We start from the raw sequence: 23410 nt of genomic DNA on the forward strand, positions 1-23410 counted from the left end.
TTTCAAGAAAAATTATGCATCAAACGTTTTACATAATATTTCCCATTTCTATTGCTGTACGAAAATCTACTTTGAAACACCTACAAAATACTGATTACAAATCTTTTTCTAAGAAACACACACACACACAAAGTCATAAAGACACACGTTCTAACCTATTTGGACAAATTTTTCTCTAGCACGACAGAACTTTGCCTAACAATGCAGGTAATGTGCATGTCATGTGTGTCAGATAAAATTACATTTATTAGATACTGCCATACATTCATATCTGCAAACAAGTTAAAATATCATGTACAAAGGAGTATGAGACTGTATAAGGATCAAGAAAAAATAAAAAAAACTTAAATATGTCAGTTTCATAAAGTCTCTTTGAAGGTGTAATTTTTAAACACTTACCTGTTACTGGTTTTTCTTCTAACGGATGGTAAAATAGCGCTGGTCACATCAATAGAGAAATAATGAAAAACGGAAAGTCGCACTGCTGACGGCAACAACACGCAAAGCATTTGGCAACTGTTGTGTACATGTGTCATGGTCAAAGTGTTACACACTTATTTGTGTAGACAGGAAAATGTGTTTGTAATGCTATTATACAACTCATTTAAAAATACTTTTGCACCAGCTTCTGGACAATGAGGTTAAATATCAACCTTGAACACTGAGGGTGATGTGGTTAGATGAGGTCAGTGGAAGTCTGTCGTCATCATCAACGGTTTGAGTGACGACGGTACAGGTGTACACACCGCTGTGTGTCACGTGGTCTGCCGCTAGGATACGTAACTCCCCAGTCGTGCTGTTCACTCTTCCTGACCACGTGATGGACGCGGGGGGAGGGTTGCTGTCAGCCTCACACCACAGGGTCACGTTGTGTCCAGGGTGTAACTCAGAAAGAGTTGACAAGGGCTGTTGTTCCCCGGTGTTGTTAGTCCATGTTATTGTAATCAACGGCTTATCTGTAAATTTAAAAAAAAATATAAGTAGCTGCTTACATCGTAATTAGCAACATGCAATGTGAAATAGTAGGAAGCCGAAATATTGTGAATAGCCTAGCAATAAGAGAATAATAAGTTTTTTAAATTGTTTCCTCGACATAAATTTGTTTTTATGCAAGAATATTCTTGCTAGGTATCAAGTTAGAACGTTCTTTGTTTTTATTTTTATATACAATATGGTTGTATTTAATAGGATCGATGTGTTGCCATGTTTCTTTGAGTTCCATTAAATAACAAATAAAACAAAATGCAAATAAAAATGTACAAACACTTTTTTTTCTTTTTTTTTTGGCTTTTTCTGCTTCATTTTATGAAACTTTTTAGCTATTTTTGTGAACAGTTTTACGAGGTAAATAACTTTATATTTAAGTTAATCATTATTGTAGACTCTACATGCAAGGATCACGCTCTGTCGGGAAGAAGACAACACTTGAGGTGCCACCAGAGGCTACTCACAGTAAACGCTTAACACAAAACGTCCACTCCGTAGGCGTTCACCAGGACCAGAGGCACCGTCAGGATTAGAGGCTTCACAAGATATTTCGCGCCCATTGTACTCTCTCGTCAGATTATCGTAGAACAGACGATTTCCTCGAGAAGGACCATCATCTTTGCCTGACCATGTATATTCAAGTACCTGAATGTACTTTCGTGGTTTTACACACATTAGAACTCCCTTTGTCCCTTCCATAAAAGGGTACTTTTCGGTCTCCGAAACTATATAAAGTGTGTAATCTGTGACAAATAATACACAATCCACAAACATAAAATTTCCATTCTTAAATACTTAATTATTCTTAAATAATTCTAAATTATTTAACAGGTAATGGTGTCGTGTGAAAAGAAAAAGGTAAATAATGTTCCATTTGATTACGATTAACCGTAAGAGTAAATAATTAAGTAAACAAGAGACAAGTTATTTATTGTCAAGATACATTTTTACCATTTAAAATGGACGGAAAGTTCTTTAAAATAACACTAAATTATATAATAAGATTGACAAGCACAAAACCAGACATACAATACCCTTCACATCAAAACAAACACACACAGGATATAGGGGCATACGTACAGGGCATATAACATACTTGTCACGTGTCGCATGCTGTCTCAGCCCGGGCCTTAGCTCTTAGGGAAAGACAGGGTTGCCGCGTCACGATGTGACGTCACGATGTGACGTTATGATGTGACGCAATTTTTGTTTCTTTTTTACGTTTTTTTTTTTTTTGGGGGGGGGGTGGCGGGGGGTGGCGGGTGAAGATTCTCGATGGCGGCGGATACTAAAAAGTAACGTCTCGAGTGATTTTTTGAAAAAAGAAGTGTCGTCTGCCCGACCTCTGTCTTCGGGAGTGAAATTCTTTACACATTCCTGTCGCCGTTTTGTCATTTTCTACTGTCCACCATTGTGTAAACCGTCTACCCTGCATCCTCATCGGCGCGTGGACACGCGAACAGCGGCCTACCCACGCCTCGTACCTGGACGAGAGGAGGGTGGGGGGCAGCTGGAAGAGAGGAAGAGGGGGTTAGGGGTTAGCGCTGGGGCAACACGCGGGCCAGGCGGACACTTTGAGGGGACACTTGACCTGCTACCCCGCAGTGCGTGCGGGTGGTGTGTAGTCTTTGATTTCTTTGTATCTCGCCTGTGCACAGGGCAACTGTTTTATTGTATTTTTTTTATTCTCTCAAATCTATATGATTATACTTTTATGTAAGCGTTCGAGATGTATAAGATGTTTCTCTTGCATTATTTTATGTATTTAATAAATCTGCTTTGTTTTGTAACGTGAATTTTGTCTTTGTCGTTCTTGTGCGGTCTGCGCTCAGGTGCTGCTCGAATGGTACGCGACAAAAAACAAACAGACGGGGGAAAAAAACTATACGGGACACTAGATGGTGTGAAGATAAGCAGTTGCTAGCGGTGTGTTTATTCTTTATACTAAGTACACAAAAAAATTAGGTTGGAATGTTTCATAAGTTTATGGGAGATAGAAACAATGAAATATATGCATGTATGAATTCACTATATGGAGCGGTAAAATAAATTGTAAAGTAAGTTTACACATATAAACGTTAACAAGGATAACACAATTTTACCTTTGCTGCAAACCACGCCAACGTCATCGGCATAGCATTCCTTCGTACTTTCATTCCAGCCACACTCAAACAGACTGTTTTCGTTACCATCACAAAAAAATGCAGCTTCAAGTAAAGGGCTTGTGTTTGCTCCAAACACCCGACCGTCTACCAGTGCTGCACCATTTCTAGTTGTGAATATATTAACACAACTGTCTATGGGTATTGCATAAAATCTTTAAAAAATACATAAAATTATAGAAATACGTTTTTCAGCAATAGCTAAATTGACGTTTTTATCATCATCATCATCATCATCATCATCATCATCATGTTCAGACACGTTTTCGTTGCATTATGCAATCCCAACGCATTTTTAAAAAAATAGATACAAGAAATATAAAGTATTGGAATGTCATTGACCATTTGACGGTGATCAAACTACCATGATAATGTATCTTTACTCCTGTGTGTGTTAAATGTCTGTATCAGTATGCATGCCTGCCCTTGTGAGCAAAAGAAAAATTATGTCTTGGTATCCTCCACAGACAATAAAGTCTGATTTGATTTGATTAATATTGAAAGTATATGCTACCCTCTATGATATATCCCAGCCTGCAAAACTAGTTTGCCAGTAGTGGGCCCCGTGGGGCCCACTATTATCCCTCTAGTTTTGCAGGCTGAGATATTTATTATTTGTACATAATACAATAATAATAATAAAATCACTAACGTTAAAAGTATATGTTACACTCTATGGTATATTTAGTATTGTTGGTACTGACTGAATAGGTTGTTTCAAAAAAAAGTTATCTCACGAGGTTAAATTGAGTTGTCTGCAGATGACTGCGGCAGTTTTCTCGTTGTTTACACACACTGTGCTAAATTGTTTACTTCTAATCTCCACTTCTACACGCCCCATGTTACTGTCTGTACGGCGAGTTCCTGTCAGTTGTAGACCTGTAACAATGAGGTGAAAGGTCATCACGTCCATGTCGTCTGCTGTGTAGTTGTTTTCAGGTCACAAACTTAAACAACAAGAGTTTAAATACTTTTAGGTTGTTCTTCTCATCAATTCTCGTAAATTTTATATTTCACTATTACGCACATGATCTTGTCAGAAGAGCGTAAAACATAATTTAATTCAGCTTAAGGCAATGTTTTACTTTTATGTTTACATTACTTCTCTTAGCATGTAATGAGTTTAAATTTTAGTATATTAAAAGCTTTATTTTTGTCCTAAATTAAAAAAAAATTAGTCTTCATACATGTGCAATCGGCGGACTTGTATAATAAGACACTTGAAATTATTGTTGAAAATAATTTCTGTGACAGTTTGTCACAAAAAGTCGTGTTATGAGAATGTAATTCTGTTCTTTAAAACTGATATTTAAAGACATTTTATTTAGTAAGCGCTAATTAATTGTCCTAAATGATGACATCTATAATCACTTTTTACAAAGCTGGAGCTTTGGAAGACCTGCTTGACGTAGACAGAAAAATCAAAGGGATATTTTACATTTGCTTGATACCTTGCTAATATTTTGAAAAAAATGTGTTCTAAAGTTCTTAAGAGCGAGTACAAAAACTACCCTTACATTAATAAGTTCAAACCTGTCGTGACAAACACTGGATAAATATAAAGGTCTGTTCATTATTAACAAAACTACAGTTGTAAACATCCCTATTAGTTTGTCAGTCATATTTTAGCACCCTTAAGGTCAACAAGAAACACAAAGTGCTCCTTACAAACCGCCATAAACTCGATAATCTATTTACTATCGTGTAAACAGTGAGACCCTTCAAGAATCTTCAGCAAACATTTTTTAACTTATTAACTCTTCTTCAAAGTGGAAAAGAATTACTTCCTCCTCTCCCTGAAAGCTTCTCCTCGCTTCTTCACTTTCCCCTGACCTTTTGTGTGCAAATGCACGATTAATTTTTGTTTAAAAGTGTGTTATATTATCTGGGTATTCGCATGGTTAGCACTTAGTCATTCTCATTACCTACATGCTAAATCTTATGTACTTTAGCTGTAGTTACTTAAGTATATGCAAACTTTCAGAGAAAAGATACCACAATGAAGACATAAAAACTCTTTGAGAAATTAAAAGTTTTGTTTACTTACTAAAGCTTTTGAAGTCATAAATGATACCGACATCCAGGCAGTCGCTTTTGTTAAGTTGTCCTATATCGCATTGTTGAAGACTTGTTTCCATTCCCTGACAGTTTATATACCCAAATCGAAATCGTGAGCCATCGTTAAATAGAAGAGACTTAACAGCTGCTTGTCCAGTGCTGTTAACAGACAAATAGCACACATACATTTATATACAACCTCACCACATGCAGGTTAGATTATTATTGTCAGTTATATCAAGCCAGCCATGTCATTCTAAAAGCTAATTTAGACACACACATACCACTTTTACACAAATTAATCTGTTTTACACAATCTGTTCCCTCTTCTAAGAGCTACAACCCTTAAATAAATAAACAACAGTTAATCAATCACTCTCATACTTAGATATCAATTCTTTCTTTAAATTCATCTGTTAATAATGTTCACCTCTTTCGTGTTCTCTTAGGTGCTAAGGTTTTTGTTTAAAATAAGTATGTACATATGCGGTTTTTGAAGCGTTTTATTTTTACAGGGTGGGTTTGCTAGCCCCACGCTCAACCCTCCTCTTTAATCAGTGCTTCGCACCGGCAGGTTACCCGAGTGGTTTCCAGGCGGAGTTATATAGGCAAGTGAAATTCACGGTATTGCAAAATTATCACTAGTAGAGGTCTACTTTGTTTGAAGATCAATTTAAGCGGTTTGCGTTGTTTATTTTTTTTTAGATATCGTTAAATATCAGTGATTTAAAACTAAATCAGCCTCCAAAACCCTAACCCTTAATAATTTTCCGTTACTATTTACACCTACTCCCCTGTGGGACCCCGGGGTATGCTTGCCTAGCGAGCATTGTAGGAATAGGGTCCCTGCCATCCAGCCAGGCATGTCGTAAGAGGCGACTAAGGTGGACACCTCACCTTCATTTAAAATAGGTTGTGGTAGGGCTAACAACCGCACCATGTAAAAAAAAACCATGTTACTGAAACTAAAACCAGAGAATTAGTCACAGATGGCGAAGGTAATGAAGCACTTCAGACCTTGTACCAGACTGGCAGGATGCTGCAACTAGTCAAGGAGATTGACAACTACAACTTAGACATCCTGGGAGTCAGTGAGGTCAGATGGACTGGCACGGGAAAGAGGAGACTAGCGTCAGGACATACCATCTTGTTCTCTGGAAGATCAGACGGTCAGCACTCTGAAGGAGTGGCACTTCTCCTCAACAAGAAAACTGAAAAGGCACTTCTGGAATGGAATCTTTATGGACCCAGGCTTTTGAGAGCAAGATTCCATTCAAAGTACACCAAGCTGACAGTGCTAGCCTGCTATGCACCAACAAATGACTCCGAGGCAGAAGACAAGGATGCTTTTTACGATCAGCTCCAGGCAGCCTCAGAGAGCGTTCCAGCCCACGACATGTTGCTCATCATCGGCGGCCTCAATGCCAAAATGGAAAGTGACAACACCTGCAGGGAGCATGTCATGGGCAAGCATGGAATTGGTACCATCAATGACAATGGAGAGAGACTGGCAGACTTTTGTGAAGAAAACAACCTACTGATTGGAGGCACACTCTTCCAACACAAAGACATCCACAAGGCAACATGGACATCACCAGATGGGATCACAAAGAACCAGATAGACCATGTCATCATCAACCGAAGATGGAGGAGCTCACTTCAAGATGTAAGAGCCTACAGAGGAGCAGACATTGCCAGTGACCACACTCTTGTGATAGCCACAGTTTCTCTGAAGCTGCGTCGATCACGAGGAAAACAGGCACGTCAGCAGAGAGTGGACTCCGGCAAACTGAAATATCCAGCCACCAAACGGGCCTTTGCTCTGGAAGTAAATAACAGGTTCCAGGCACTAGGAGACCAACAAGAGATGACCTTAGATGACTTCAATCGAGTCTTACAGGAAACAGGAGAGAAAATACTGGGCTTCAAACTGAAAAGAAAGAACACTGGATCAGAGAAGATACATGGAAGAAGATAGACGAGAAAATGTCAGCCAAACAAAAAATCAACAGCACCAGATCTGAACGCCTGAAGGAACAACACAGACAAAGATATGCAAAACTAAACAAAGAGGTAAAGAGAATGACTAAAACCGACAAAAAAAATTGCATAGAGAAACTGGCAGACGAAGCTGAATTAGCAGCAATGAAAAATGACCTGAAGACACTGTACACGATAAACAAACAGCTAAACAACGGGTTTAAGAGCAGTGATGTGCCAGTGAAAGACGTGAACTGTAATGTCGTCGAGGGAGAGGCAGGAAAACTACAGCGCTGGAGGGAACATTTTGAGTCAGTTCTGAACAGACCAGATCCCCCTCAGCTTGCAGCCATCCAGCCAGCAGCTATAGACCTCGACATCTGCACAGACCCACCAAGCCTGGAAGAAGTGACAGAAGCGATCAAGACAATGAAGAGCGGCAAAGCACCAGGGGCAGATGAAATAACAGCAGAGATGTTAAAAGCAGATGTGAATGTGACAGCTCCTATGCTGACTGAAATCTTCAGGCAAGTTTGGGAATTAGGGCAGCTCCCTGATGCGTGGAAGACAGGGCTCATCTTCAAGTTACCCAAGAAAGGAGATCTTGCAGACTGCAATAAATTGAAGGAGCATAACGCTTCTTTCCCTCACCAGCAAGGTCTTTAGCAAGATTGTTCTGTCAAGACTGACAGCAACCCTTGAGAAAGACTTCCGACCACAGCAAGCAAGATTTTGTCCTGGGCGATCCTGATCGGAACATATATTCATTCTGCAACAGCTTCTGGAGCAGAGCAACGAATGGAACACACCGCTGTACATCAATTTCATCGACCTGGAGAAGGCTTTTGACAGCATTCACCAAGAGTCCTTATGGAAGATCCTGAGGCATTACGAAGTCCCTGCAAAACTTGTCCAAGTCGTTGAAATGCTGTACAGCGATTTCAAATCCCAATTTTTCTGTGACAGAGCTCACAGACCCCTTCAACGTCAGTACCGGGGTGAAAAAGGGCTGAATTCTGTCTCCGTTCCTCTTCATCCTGACCATGGACTGCATCATGAAGACTTCCACTGACAGTGAGAGGAGAGGGATCAGATGGACCATGACTATGACAGCAGAAACAACGCTGGAAGACTTGAACTTTGCTGATGACATTGCCCTGCTGTCACACCGCCACCAAGACATGCAGGAAAAAACAAAGGCCTTCTCAGAAACAGCTGGAAACCTTGGCTTGAAGGTCAGCACAAAGAAAACGAAAAGTATGAGAGTGAACGCCAGAGTCCAAGACAGCATCAAACTAAATGGAGAAGAGATTGAGGAAGTTGACAGTTTCACCTATCTTGGGTCCAAAATGTCAAACACCGGGGATGCGGAGGTGGAGATTCGAGCCCGACTGGCGAAAGCCAGCCAGGCCTTCGCCTCACTCAGGAGCATATGGAAGGCAAAAAACATCAGTCAGAAGATCAAGCTGAGAATCATCAAATCAAATGTGATCAGCACCCTCCTTTACGGATCAGAATCTTGGAAGATGACCAAAACCATCAGTAACAAGCTTGATGTCTTCCAAAACAGATGCCTCAGGCGCATACTTAACATCTTTTGGCCAAACACCATCACCAACGAAGAAATCCACTGAAGAACGGAAACCGAGTCCATCACCACGAAGGTTCAACGAAGGCGTTGGCGATGGATTGGACATGTGCTCTGCCAGCAGACAGCAGACCTCTCCAGAGTAGCCCTACGATGGACTCCAGACGGCCGAAGAAAAGGAAGCCGCCCAAAACAAACTTGGAGAAGAACAGTGGAAAGGGAGATGAAAGGAAAGGGCTGGACATGGGGTCACCTATAGTGGGTTTCAGCAGATCGACATCGGTGGCGGACTCTGGTTGAGGCCTTATGTGCAACCTGATGCACGAAGAGGAATAGATAAAGAGATTAAATTAATAATAGTTACAGGTGATGTTTACCAATTTTCTAAATAAAAAAAAAAATCATACAGTGCATGCATGCTTGACATCTTGCTGTTGGATGGTGCGGTGTTAAAACAATAGGTCACTGACCTGTTGAGTCCCAGCATCCTTAAAGCGACTTCGACTTCGCTCTCTCCAAATCCACCCTCACACACTGTAGTCCATTCTCCGTTGACCGATATTTCTAGACGTCCTGCCTCAGACGTGCCGCCATGTAACCGGGCTGTCATCGGTGTGGCTGTCACAATACAGTTGTGGTTATTTTGTTAAATAGTGTCTTTTTGCTGTCTTGTGATTGACTGCATTAGACACACCATGTGTATATAGTATTCCACTCCTAACTTTGTTTTAATTAAGATTAATTAAGGGTAATTAAGCCGATCTCAACAACTACTGGTACAGTTAACAACAAGCAATACAAAATACCGTTTGAATTCTCCAGTGAGTTCTCACTCATAGTCGAGGCCAGTGAGTCATAGTCATACTCATAGTCCAGTGAGGTGAAGGTGTATTGATTGATGTTATGTGTGACGTTTAAATTTAGCATTAACTATAATGTTCCTCTAAAAATTTGCTAAATGATTTAAAGTGAATGTAAATGTGTGCGTGATAAGGGTGACTGTGTTTTTTTATTACTTGTTGGTAACGAAAACAAAAACAACTAAACTTCTGTCGTGAACAGCAATACAGACTAAAGATTATTGTACTGTATCCTGTTGACGATATTCTCATTTACGAAAGTTTGTAAATGTAAGGGTTATCGATAGGGATATAAAAACTCCTTGGGCCATTTAAATTATCTTCTGTAGATGAAACTAAAATAGAAACAGGTCGTGAATCTGTTTAACTTACCTGTTATTTACTGTTTCCTGTCTGTTAATAATAATAATAAACAGAAAAATAAGGATGATGATGATGACGATGACGATGACGATGATGATATTAATAATAATGCGTATTACACACTTTAGAACGCATTTGCTTTCTACACTAATTTGTATAAACACTAATTTGAAAGTAATAACTCGATTAACAACAGGGTGATAAAATTTTTTATTAAAGAAAAAAAAATACTGGAGTAACTGTAAATGTTTAATTATTACTGGTCTACGTACAGATGTTGCACATGACGCCGACATCCTGCCAGTGTTCACAGGTGTGTATGTAGAGCCCCCAGTGTTTACACTGCGCCAGGCTGGTTTCGTGCCCCACACACCGCAGGTCATAGAAGAGAACAGGACCAGAGCCTGCTCCGTACTTGGCTGACCCCACGGCTACTGCTGTTGTGCTGCCCGACATCAGAAACGAGAAGAAGAGGATACAGACATTGAAAACATGCAGATTTTTGAATATTAATGAAGACTAACATGTGTAAATACATATGATCACTTGCACACACTTATACCCGCACATGCAAACAGACATTTATCGGAGGTGCTGAGCGTGATGGACTGCCGGAATATGAATTATTAAGAAAGTAAAGTGTTCAAAATATACTATTTAGCCTTAAAATACTGCATGGAAAAGAAATATAGGACTACAGTTTTATAATGCTGGTTTTCAAAACACTGGACATTGACTAAAAGTGACAGACCTGAGTAAACTATGCCATAATGAACGAAAAAGGGTTAAGGCAAAATCAGAAATTTATTGAGACTGCAATATGAAGTTTTGTGTAAATTGTTTATTGCGTTATAAATTCATAAGCAATTATTAACATCTGATTAAAAATTGTTAAATGCGTATTTTATACACCTGAAGAAAAGCCTTTATTTAAAAGTAACACACAAGTTACAGGTTTAACCAGGGAGAGTATTTTGCAAACTTCCTTTTACCCATTTTTTACGTATGTTGCACAAGTGAATGTGTCAGTGGTGTAGGAACCAAAGGTACATCCACCCCCTCCCACCTCAAATGTTCAGGGTTGTTTTGTCGTTCACTGTCAGCATAGAGTTTACCCTAACCCCTCCACTCTTAAATTCTTGCATTTTCCTACTTGCACGGTTAGTACTCAGCTACTCGTACACCCGTAATCTCTTTGACTAATTCTTTGTAAAGCTACTTCTTGCAAAACTATAAAAGAAATCTGCTACATTTTTCTGCTTGAAGTTGTGTGCACGTGAGGCCCATACAAAGGTGAAGGGTAGTAATACAAATCTTAAAATGGACAACTCAGTCCGAGCTGTCATAAAGTATCTGCAAGAGAAAGGAATGACACCCAAGGGAATCCACGAGGACACGGTACGGTCACTGGCTGTGGACTCCCCATCCTTTGCAACTGTGAAGAAGTGCATTGCTAAATTCATGTACAGCAGGGTCTGTCAGGAACGAGGGCTATCTCCCCTGACTGTAAAGGAAGAGCGAATGGATCAGGGTTGTCTCTCTTGGACGTTGGTTAGAATGACTGTGTGGTTGTGAGTATGAGTTAGTATGAGACTGAATCCCGTGTTAACGGGGCCGCAGAATTTTCTCTGTGAACTGTGTGGCAGCATTCCAAGAGACCTCAGCGAGGATGAAAGCCGTGTGCTCTGAGCGAGAGGAAGACAGAAAGTGGTAATGGTGTAATTCCATGCCAAGACAACATATGTTACATATTAACTCTGTAAACAATAGTTATAGTATTTGTATTTCTACTTGTTGATTCCTTTCAAGTCGAGTTTATTATTTTTAGCAAGTTGAGAATTCTCTGTGTTAGAATTCTTTGAATTAACTTAAGACACTGCTACAGATATAACGAGTGGGGATCAAGGAATCTTCCTTGTAAGTTTGAGTCGGACCCGGGACACATGTCACCAGTTCAGCGAAGAACAGGAGGAACACTGGGGTCCTTCGAAGCGTAACGGAAACCATGCTGACCTTTGACTTCATTGCAAAGTGTTTCCTTCTCGTCACGTGCTCTTCGCAGTATAGCACCGAGTGTGGTGTAGGTGTTAGTGTCGTGTCTTTTGTGCCAAAGGAACTAATTGTGGATTATGGTTACAGAGCCCAAGCGTTCCAGTGAACTTTAATCAGGAAAGGAATACAGTTGAAAGTGAGAGGTGAATAATGTTATTGGATTCTCATTGTTAAAATGAGCACAATATCAGACTTGAAATACTCTTTTTATTTAAAAAATTGTGATCCTAATACATGTGTATGCTTATTTGCAGGAACAATGAAATTTCAAATAAAAACTTGATTTAGGGCGTCTAATAGGTATTCAGGTGCGGTGGATCCTAAATGAAAGATTACAATTATAGTAGCAATTACACTAAAGTTAAAACTCGAACCTAAACTTATAAAGGTCGCAGTAATTCCAGAAATGTTTCTTTGTAACTGTGATTCAAGAAATAAACATTAGTGTTGTACCATAATATGTTCAGATTGTTAGAGACAATATCTAGCTATTATAGGAAAGATTTTTTAAAGTACGTGCTCTTCTCTTCTACCTCCAGGTGTACAGTCTAGTCCTGTTCTACTTTTGTTAATTTTTTGAAAAAAACTTCTGAAGAAAGGATTTTTTTTAGGCAGGGATTATCTTCAAAAATCTTGTACTTTCGTTTATTCGCTAACTTATAATAGGGATACATTTCTATTAATAAACAAAAGTGTTTCTCTGGAGAAAAGAGAGATAATAGCTTTTACATTGAAATGCGTAACATTCCATACCTGTTGAATCCTAGCATCCTGCAGGCTACCAAGGCTGCTTTATTTCCAAATCGCTTGCCACACACTGTGCCCCAAGTTCCATCGTACAATAGCTCTAGACGTCCTGCGTCTGCTGTGCCACCAACTACACGAGCTGACATCTGCTGAGCTGTAATTGAACGAATTAATAATACAGTGAATTAAAACAATACCCTAAACTATTTATACAGAGAAGATTTAATAGTGAATGTTTTTGGTTTAACGCAATGACAAAGCCTTTAATTCGTTACATTTATTCTGGTATCCCCGAGAACGGTTAGTAAACTAGACTAGCAAGTAGCTGACTGTTTAGTACTAGTATAGTTTAGTAGCAGTTTTAATCTCCTGCCGCTGTGACATAATCATTTCCTATCTTTCAAACCTTGGAATAAACATGTACCAGAAATTGTGTTTTTTGTTTTGTTTTAATGTCTAAAATAATAAAACACTCATTAGAAACTCTTTCTAAAATTATAAAGTATGACGTTTTAATAAATACTACAGGGTGATTTTCTATATGTGTTTCAATATTTGGATAAAGGGTTCTCACTGAGGGATGGCTTTTTTAAAGTATACCAAAATATATTTATATATGCTTTTGCGAGCAGTAAAAATAAATCAAGTACACCATCTGTCTCAAAGTTATTACTGCATCCAAACAGAATGAAATGCTCACTGATAGCTATCTTTGGAGCATTTTGTAAATTTATATCATATACAATTTCGTAAGTTTTCCCAAAAATCCTTAATATATTTCCATTTCAAAGTATATGCTAGAAATTTTCTTTTTCATCTCTCCAAGGGCCACAGACGTTATTATCTTCTAGTCTCTTGTGGAATAATATTACTTTTGTGCTCAGAGTTCTATGTAGCATTCTGATTTGAAGCCATTTAACATCTTTTTAATAATAATTGATTAAATTGTTAACAAAATAAATAAAATAATGGAGTAGCCGTAAATGTTTAATTATGGTGTCCGGTCACTTAATCCCCAGACACTTCATCCCCGACACTTCATCCCCGACACTTCATCCCCGAGACTTTTAATCCCCAGACATTTCATCCCCAGACACTTCATCCCCGACACTTCATCCCCGACACTCAAGAACAATTTTCATATCATATTGTTGAAGAACTTTAAATTTACTAGCTTATATGAACTTTAACTAATGTTGTAGATGTTCAAATGACGTTGAAGTTAAGAGCATGATTTGAATTTGAATTTCAATTAAATTTTTCGCTGACTTCATAATTTTTATAGTTAAGGATTTAGTTTAGGGATTAAGTGTCTGGGGATGAAGTGTCTGGGGATTAAAAGTCTAGGGGATGAAGTGTCGGGGATGAAGTGTCTGGGGATTAAGTGACTGGGAAACGTTTAATTATATATACTGGTCTACATACTGATGTTGCACATGACGCCGACATCCTGCCAGTGTTCACAGTAGGATATGTAGAGCCCCGAGTGTTGACACTGCGCCAGGCTGGTTTCGTTCCCCACACACCGCAGGTCACTGAACAGAATAGGACCAGAGCCTGCTCCGTACTTGGCTGACCCTACGGCTACTGCTGTTGTACTGTCCGACATCAAAAACGAGAACAAAAAGATATAGACATTGAGAACACACAGACTTTTAAAATGAAGATTTACGTGTGTAATTACATATGCACAAACAGACACACACTCAAGCCGGCACGTGCAAACGGACACGGTGCGGTAGAGCTGATTGTGATGGGAAACCGGGATATTGGTTTTAAGAAAGCAAAGTGTTCAATACATACTAGTCATAGAGTGACAGACATGCGAGTAAACAATTGTGGCTAAAAGTAACAGTGTGGTGCCCAAGCGTTCGAGTGAACTTGGATTAAGAAAGGACTACAGTTGAAATTAGGTGTTCAATAAGCTGATTGCATTTTCATTGTTATAATGAGCACAATATCAGACGTTACATAATTTTATAATAATTTTTTTGTGATCATGACACATGTGTATGCTTATTTGCATTTACACATGTTCTTTACGCATCCATTTCGTTTTGCTACGTTATGTATCAAATATAAAAAAAGTTTTGAAGATAAAAACGGAAGTAATACATTGATATATAGACATATCGTTACTCGTTTTAATCACTGGCTTTCTTCTGGAAATTAAAAAGAAAACTTGATCGATTCCGTCTAATCGATTTTAATCTGCGGAGGAATCCTGGATAAAAGATTACACTTACAGAGGCAATAGAACTAAAGTTAAAGGTAGAACCTTAGCTAATGCAGGTCGCCGTAATTCTAGCAAGTTTTTCTTAGTAACTGCGATTCAAGAAAAAAACATTAGTGTCGTGCTATAACATGTTTAGATTGTGAAAGAGATGTTATCTAGCCAGTCTAGGAGACCTCTTTATGTAAGTTTACTTCTCTTCTATCGCCTGGTCTACAGTCGAGTCCAGTTCTACTGTCACCGTTACTTTTCATACAAATAAACTTAGTGCTTCTCGAGTATTTTGTTTTCTTGAAGGCAGATAGAAACCTTAAAACACTGTACTTTTACTTAGTTCTTAACTTATTATAAGGGCAAAAACCTCCTATCAAACAGAAGTTTTGTAGTAGAGCAAATGAGATAATAGCTTTTCAAACGTAAGGAGTATCATCCCATACCTGTTAAATCCCAGCATCCTGCAGGCTACCAAGGCCTCTCTCTGTCCAAATACACTGCCACACACTGTGCCCCAAGTTCCATCGTACAATATCTCTAGACGTCCTGCGTCTGCTGTGCCATTAACTACACGAGCTGACATCTGCTGAGCTGAAATTGAATGAATTAATAATGCACTAAACTAATATAATACGCTCACTTACGAAGTTCTAAATTATTAAATAGTACTGCAGAGATAGTTTCTTTTATTGGAACCATGAACTGGAAACCACATATGAAAACTACCGGTAGCTCTAATAAATGTCCCTTCTTTTCTCTTTAGGTTCTTGCTTGAAGTAAATACCTATTAAAGATTTTCTGTAGAACAAAAATAAACACGTCATAAACTCGAGAAAGCTCTGTTAAAGCCATGAGACACTGGCATCTCCAATAATAAATTTTTTTAATGAAAACAATGAAATAACAAATAAAAGATTAAGAGACCAATCATTCTCAAATGCGATATTAAAGATTTGTGCAGCATGCATTGCAAAAAAGAATTTTAAAAAGTTTCACCATCTCTTCGTGGAAGATATCCTGGGGATAAAATTAGAGTGATATATGACCTGACTCAACACTTAAGTGTAAATAAACAGCCTCGTTTACTAATATACCTTCACTTTAAATAAACCTTCGATAGTAATAGTTGGAGTTTTATGCTTGATGTTCTCCATTACTTTAGCTGTAGCTTTCTTTTCTGTAAAATGGACAAGGCCCTTTTTAAAAAATTTCAATTTAGTGTCAGTGAATGACACATTATCAGCATGGTTTGGAATAAGAAGAGGATGCAGGAAGGTTGACACCATATCACCTTTTAAATTTTTTTCATAGCAATTCGAGCTATAACGATCAGGAAGAAATCGAGAAACAAAAAAATTTCGGCAGTTGGATTACAAATAATCTAACAGACTGTATCAAAATAAAACTTGGATAGAAAGCTTGCTGAAATTATAAGCCTATACCAACATTGAATTAACAGACAGCTAACTCCATTAGAAATAGATGCAATACTTAAGTCTTGTCAAAATAAGTATCTATTTGTTGGCATTAATATCTTTGAGACAGATGTTGTACTTGATTTAATTTCAATGATCACAAAAGCATATTGTTGCAGATTTTAAAATACCCAAACCCCCAGCTAAAATCCTTTACTTAAATGTGAAATCATTGATATACAATTCAAAAATGCATGTTAAACGTTAGCTAAACGTTTTATACCATACAAACAAATTGTGAACTACATAAATACCGATTTTAGCTCTATGTATATCTTTATATATAAATTCTTTTTTGATTTTTTTATGCATCAACAAATACAGCTGATGAAGAGGGAAAAGAAGACCTACAGTTCCCTGCAGTCTTTGCTTGACCACACATGAAGAAGAGATCTCAAGAGCATTTTAGAAGACCTAAATGAGAAAGTGGGAGATGATAAGACCAACAGGGAACTCATCACCGTAAGACATGGCGTTGACACCTTTAATGAACACGGGGAGCTCTTTACAGACATCTGCACTTTGAATGGAAATGTCATATGTGTCACTGCATTTTCACACACAAATATAAAGAAGATAACTTTGACTAGCCCTTATGGTCAGACTTAAAAACAGATTGACCAACAGTTAATCGATAGTGGAGTAGGAGTCTCCAAGATGGTGGAGTAAGAAGAGGTGCAGCTATTGTTTCAGACCACCAGCTCCTCGCGTCAGTCTTTAAGATTAAGCTGAAGTTCTTCATTGACCAAGCAGGTAGACCATTAAACAAGTTTAATATTCAGTACCTGAGGAAAAAAACACAAAAGACATTTAAAACTGGAGGTAAAGAATAATTATGAAGCCTTTTAGGACTAGCAGAAGAATCAGTAGACGAACAATGGTCAATATACCAGACCATTTGAAACATAAAATGCACATATCAGGGCTTCTGCTAAGGCTAAATTCTTCAGATTTCTAAGGGGTCCCAGGCTAACTCTAAGGGGTCCCTTTACAAAGTTCAAAGAAAACATATCAACTACTTTGTTCAACTGCCTTTGAGGCACACAGATAACTTTAATGTCTTGTCAGAAACTGCGAGATTTCTGCGCCATGAAGTCTGTGCAAGCATCTGTGATGAGCTTATGCTCACTGTACTTGGGGTGCTCACTTTCTTTTCGTTTCTGATACGATGATTTTAACCACGCTGTCATGGACATCTTGGAAAATGTTAAATCAGTGGTTCTCAAAGTGTGGTCCGCGGATCGCTAGTGGTCCCCGGGCATAAGTCAGGTGGTCCACGGCTGACAGTCGTCATATGTCAGCAAAGTGATGTTTAAAGTAATGCATTCCTCGCATTACCATTTTATTTACAAAGAACGAGGTAGTTTTATGTTTTATGTTTTATGTTTTACTGTCACAAAAGGACATTTAGTTTCGAATTGCAATAAAACAAATGCAGCAATTTAATTTGAAATTCATAGTACAGAAGGATTTTAGGCCTTTTTACTTAAGTAAAGTGGTCCGCGGTCAGAAATACTTTGAGAACCACTGGGTTAGAGGAACTCTTCCTGGTAAGGGAAAAAAAACTCAGTGCAAGGGAAGTAACTCTCACCTTGTAGCAGACGACAATAGATATGGCTACGATGTCAGACACTACACTTACCCAACTTTGTATCTGTTCTTCGCCAGAATTTGAAGGGGTCCACTGAGACCCCATTAACGAAAATTGAAGGGGTCCTCCGAACTTTTAATGCGTACTGTACGCAATTTTTTGCGTAAGCAGAAGCCCTGCATATGCTTTAGGGAAGAGGGAAGGAAAAGAAAGGAAAGGATTACCATAGAGTCCTAGGCAATGATTGAATCATGAAAGGAACTGAAACAGAAGCTCAACCAGTGTCTAGACCAGCAAGAGAAGGAAGGTCTCAGAGCTGAATATTGGGAAGCCAACCGCCAAGTGAAGAAGTCTTTCAAAGAGGACAAGAGATGCTTCTTCTATAAATCGACACAAGAAGCAGAAACAGGAGCTATACACGAAAACATGAAGTGACTATACGAAATAACATGATCTGTGACAGGCATGAACATTGACCCAAACGAGCCGGTGAAAGGCAAACACCGCAAAACAACAACAAACCATGCAGATTAAAGAACCCGGTGGATGGAACACTTTGGAGAGATCGTGAATCATTCTCCTCCACCAGCCTTACCTTACCTACCATCAGCAACTAAACAACTTCATTTCAACGTGAAACCCTCCCTCTAAGACACAAATCATCAAAGATATCCAAAACATGAAAACCTGCAAAGCCGCATGCCGGGATGACATACCCCAAGAAGCAATAAAGGCAGACTCAGAAACAACAGCAACAGTTTAACAGCCCCTTCTACACAAGATCTATGAACAAAAACTAGTACCTACAGATTGAAAACTAGGCCACTGGGTGAAGTTAACAAAGAATAAGAGCTCTGTTAATGCAACAATTGGCGGAGGATTGAATCGGCTATCTCCAGCAAAATCCCATAAATAGTAATACTAGCGAGATTGAGACCGGAACTAGCAAGGACTGGCCAGGATAGGTATAGGATAGCATAATAAAAAGGCAATTAAAAGATAAAATAATCAACTGCTTTTTAGATACTTCAGAAGGTGCTTGTACGCATAAGACAAATGCGTGTATCACAATACAATGAAACATTGCAAATAAAAAACAATTATAAATTATAATCCATGGAAATCAAGTTAAGATAACAGACAAAAACCAAACAGTTCTTTACGTTTAACTCTTTCACTACGTCAGGGTTCAACGAGGTCACACTGCCTCGTTTGTATTGAAATTCACCAACTTTAAAACATCATAACAAAATAACTGTAAGAGATAGAAAAAAATTTCAACTAATAATAAGCGATCAAACTGTGTGAAACAAAAATGTTTACATTTGAATGCTTCATGAACAGTCACTTATAAGGTAATACCAAGCAAATTAGGTAGATGTAATTAAATTTTTAAAAAATTTCAAACAGGGTTGCACAGGATATGTCATGCTAGCACAGGTTACACCTCCAGGAATCACACTTTGATAAACGCATAAAAACTTTAAATGAATAAACATTGTTGTTGTCCAAAAAATCAGATTGATGCATTTAATAATATTATTATACACAGGCAACTTCGAAATTAAATGCAAAGAGCCATTGCTTTCTACAGCCCGAAACATTTAACACGTGCAGGTTACAATAAAATGATCTTATTGACAAACAACTAATTCGTTATTTTATGTGCGGCACTACTTACCCACACTGGGCACCAGGAGAACAGAGATCCAGTAAACACTGACGGCCATGTACATCATGATGCTGGGTGTCGATATGTTAAAGCTGATCGTGTGTCTGACTGACAAGACACTGGACAAACATCGCAGTGCGACAGCTTCTTCCACTCCGACGAGGAAGTCACTAACGGTGAGCCTTCTCATTGGCTGACGATCACTTGCCTAATTTTGATTGGATGGCTGTGAGTCTCTTCTTTCCTCTTTTGGCGTATGCGAGGGGCCAGATGTATTAGTGTAAGTAAGCCTTGTGTGTTTTGTATTCAGATATAATTTGAAGTAACATATATTAATGCTTTTTTTAAAGCTAGTCCACAAGCAATGTTTCAGATCTACTAAATATATAATTATGTACATTAGAAAATTATGATGGAGAAACCTTTCTCTTGACAAAACAACGAACCACCAAATGGTCTATATTCAAAGGAAAAAATAATGAAGAGCCCTTAAGCTTATAGTTTTATTGTATATGTCAATTCTGTAATCAGATAATTCAAACAGCAATGAAGTGGGTCAAATGGTCAAACACAGCAGTCGTTTCCTTGTCAACAGTGTATCGCCTGCTTACTTTAAGAACAAGTAAAAATACGGAAGTATCAAGGTGTAGAGAACTAGCGATACTCCACTATATTGTTCATCTTACTAGTTTACATTACAGTGATCTCACACTTAAACCTTATAAACTTATTCATTTAAATCCTTCTTTCCCGTCAGGTACGTGAGACGAAAACAGGGGATCTCCATCTGCTGCTGTTCCCCGGGGGCTGTCGTAAGTGAGAGGCCTCTACCATTGAGATACCTGTAGACTATCTATCTACCTGTAGGTTTCTTTGGGCATCTCTCTAACCCAGCTATGTACACCGCATAATTCGTCTGCGGGATTGAGTCTTGAGCATGTGACTTGACTTCTGTATCTACTCTTAACGCTAATGGGGTCTGTCAGCTTGTTGTTGTACATGACATGGCAGGCAAAATTTTTGTGAAGTGTCTTTCTCCGGCATAAATTTGTACTGTAAGTCTGTGCGTGTGATTTTTCGCGGGTAAAAGAAGTCGTGTGGTGAGAGAGTGAGAGAAATGTCTTTAATACCAACTCGTAACAGTTTGAAACTGATATAAAAAAGTGGCTGAGCTCTCAGTGATGTTGTGTAGGACGCCCGTTAGTGTCAAGGCTGTGGGTCTACAGCACGAGACGAGGTCCCTGACTCTACTGATGCCGTCCCACGAGCTCCCTGCTGCACACAGAGACACAGGAACATGCTTCTTCCATTCCATGAACTGTCAAGCACTTACCAGATCGCGAAAATTTTATTTACGGAAAGCGTTTTAATAATTGTACATCAAGTAGAGGAGAATCATCCGTCGATCTACACAAAGCCAGATTAAATTGTTTACACTTTGCTTTATTCGTTTTAACCGGTATGGTTTTTGTTAGTTCATCGGTTTTCTTTCTAACAGGTTATTGTTTTCTTAGTTAAACATATAAATGTTCTAAGTGACAGACTAGTTCCGAAGAACAAAACAACAACATCCAAGTGTGCAACAATGTACGATGATAGACCTAAGTATTTACAAAGTTCTATATCCGTAATCTTTTCCTCGCTTTTTACAAATTCTGTTACAAACAACTGTCAATGTATATTGTGTGCCTCTCCTTAATACCCTTGTGTCGGTGAGTGTTCATAAGCAAAGTCTGCAGCAAACCTTCCTTGACGCTGACCTTAGTTAACAACAGTGTTGACCTTCCCTTGTGACACCATCAGTGTCCAGTCACACTGTCCATATTCGAGATCAGTAGATTAAACCTATTTTTACTACAGTTTTCAAATGGACTATAAAATAGTGAGAAGGACAGACAATGTTTAGAGCTGCTGTGTGACTTGTTAGAGTCAAAAGTGAAAACGGATGTAGATAAAATGAAAAGATTCTGAGGACTCGGTGCAGCTTCTCAAACCAAGAACTGTTAATTAGGTCTTCCGGCTTTCACAGTCATCCTTTATTCTATATGATAAAAGAGCTGATAAAACATCTCCACACTGTGATCGAAACATTTGTTTTCAGATTAATTTTTGTATCTGAAGGACAAGAATCGTTAGAACTTTAGTGTAAAATATGTGTTTTTATGACAATCCTATTTCGCAAACTTATTAATGTAATGTTTGTGTAATTCCCATACTGCTCGTGACTTTGACTCTCTAGTTGTAGAAACATCGCGGAGCCTAGAGATGAAAAGATCAAAACCAAGCAAAATAATGTTTGTGCACTTAGTCAACATGAAAGGGGCCTTCCGGAAGTCAACACTCATCAGTACTTTACAGCAAGAGAGGACCAAAAGATGTGACAACAGATTTAGTGAAGTGTCTCTAATATGTAAATTCCTACAGCAATTATGTGTGAGTGTGTGCGCGTGCTATTTCTCAAATTGTGCGGTTTGTTGTCTAAAGCAGAAATGTCAGACACACGGCCCGGAAGTGCGCAGACATTTCAGCCTCACATTCAAACGAGGTGTCGAGCTTCAAGACAAGACGCTGAAAATAGTAGCACAAAATGTTTTTATAAGTGGTCATTTTTGTAGTATATATTTGTTGGTGTTGCATACAATTTTATGTTGTCATTTCGAGTTTCTTTTTTTCTTTTGTTAAGCTACTTTAAGCTGCTAAACCAGTTTACTGACATTGTATGTTTTTAACTTTAACAAACAGAGATATTTTGCTTTTTTTTTATTTAATAACTTTAATTATTTGTAGTGTGCGGCGTTTGACAACACAAACGAGACCCATGTGACCCTCAGTTTGATGTGCTTCTCTAGAAAGTTTTCTGTATGCATGTCTCAGCCAACAAACACAGATGTTGGTGACCTTCATCAAGATGAGTTCTTGCGATCGCAAAGAAACACTCATCAGTTCTTAACAACTGGAGATGCGAACACAGATGTAGTGCGAACGTGGCTGGCTTCGTGACCTAAAGACCTTTACGCACTTTTAGTGCTTTGATGCAGAACTGAAATTTTATATTGTTTTTCATGCAAATGTTACTCCAAAACATTTGTGATGTTTAACAATTTACAGTAGAAGTTCTTTACAGTTGCAATGCTAAATACTTTTAGGCCTTAAGTGCATTTAGTTAAACAGTTATAAACAGATCCTTAACGCTATCCCAGACACAGTTTTAAAGCAACCCTTGTTTTAAATAGATAAGAGGATTAAGGATGACTGCGGTCATAAAACGACTGTCATGTAAAATGAACAAAGCGGAAACTGTTTATAAATCAGGTGATGAACTACATTTTTGACATAGTCTGAAATGTTCTAATTATTTAATAAGATTTTATATACCATAATTAAAATGTGCAAGCTTATTTCTGTCTGGATCAATACTTTACATAAACACAGTTTGTAAACATCAGGTAGTAACGGCTTCTGAAAGTTCTTATATTAATTAGTCTCTTTTCTTCTAGTTCAGGGTAGAGGAAAAAGATTCCCTAGGACAATTTTAAATAGCATTTACGGACATTTTAACTTTTAGTTGGGTGAGCTAAGATAATTTTTGACATTATGTTCTTGTGCACATCAGACCTTCAAATCAACACATACATAAATGTGACCCTC

General features: G+C 38.3%; 1 protein-coding gene across 1 annotated transcript; it reads right to left on the reverse strand.

Moving 5' to 3' along the window:
- Nucleotides 1-1443: 1443 nt before the first annotated feature.
- Nucleotides 1444-19884, reverse strand: LOC112568412 (scavenger receptor cysteine-rich domain superfamily protein-like). The gene is made up of 10 exons (XM_025245712.1): nt 19772-19884; nt 15468-15615; nt 14223-14395; nt 12804-12951; nt 12012-12097; nt 9246-9393; nt 5197-5366; nt 3887-4028; nt 3090-3256; nt 1444-1730 (listed from the first exon to the last, which is right to left on the reverse strand). The coding sequence occupies exons 1-10, from the start codon at nt 19827-19829 to the stop codon at nt 1444-1446; spliced, it is 1527 nt and encodes a 508-aa protein (XP_025101497.1). The 5' UTR covers nt 19830-19884.
- Between the last annotated feature and the right edge of the window lie 3526 nt (nt 19885-23410).

Source organism: Pomacea canaliculata, linkage group LG7, assembly GCF_003073045.1.
Source record: "Pomacea canaliculata isolate SZHN2017 linkage group LG7, ASM307304v1, whole genome shotgun sequence".
In the NCBI taxonomy this organism is placed as follows: Eukaryota; Metazoa; Mollusca; class Gastropoda; order Architaenioglossa; family Ampullariidae; genus Pomacea; species Pomacea canaliculata.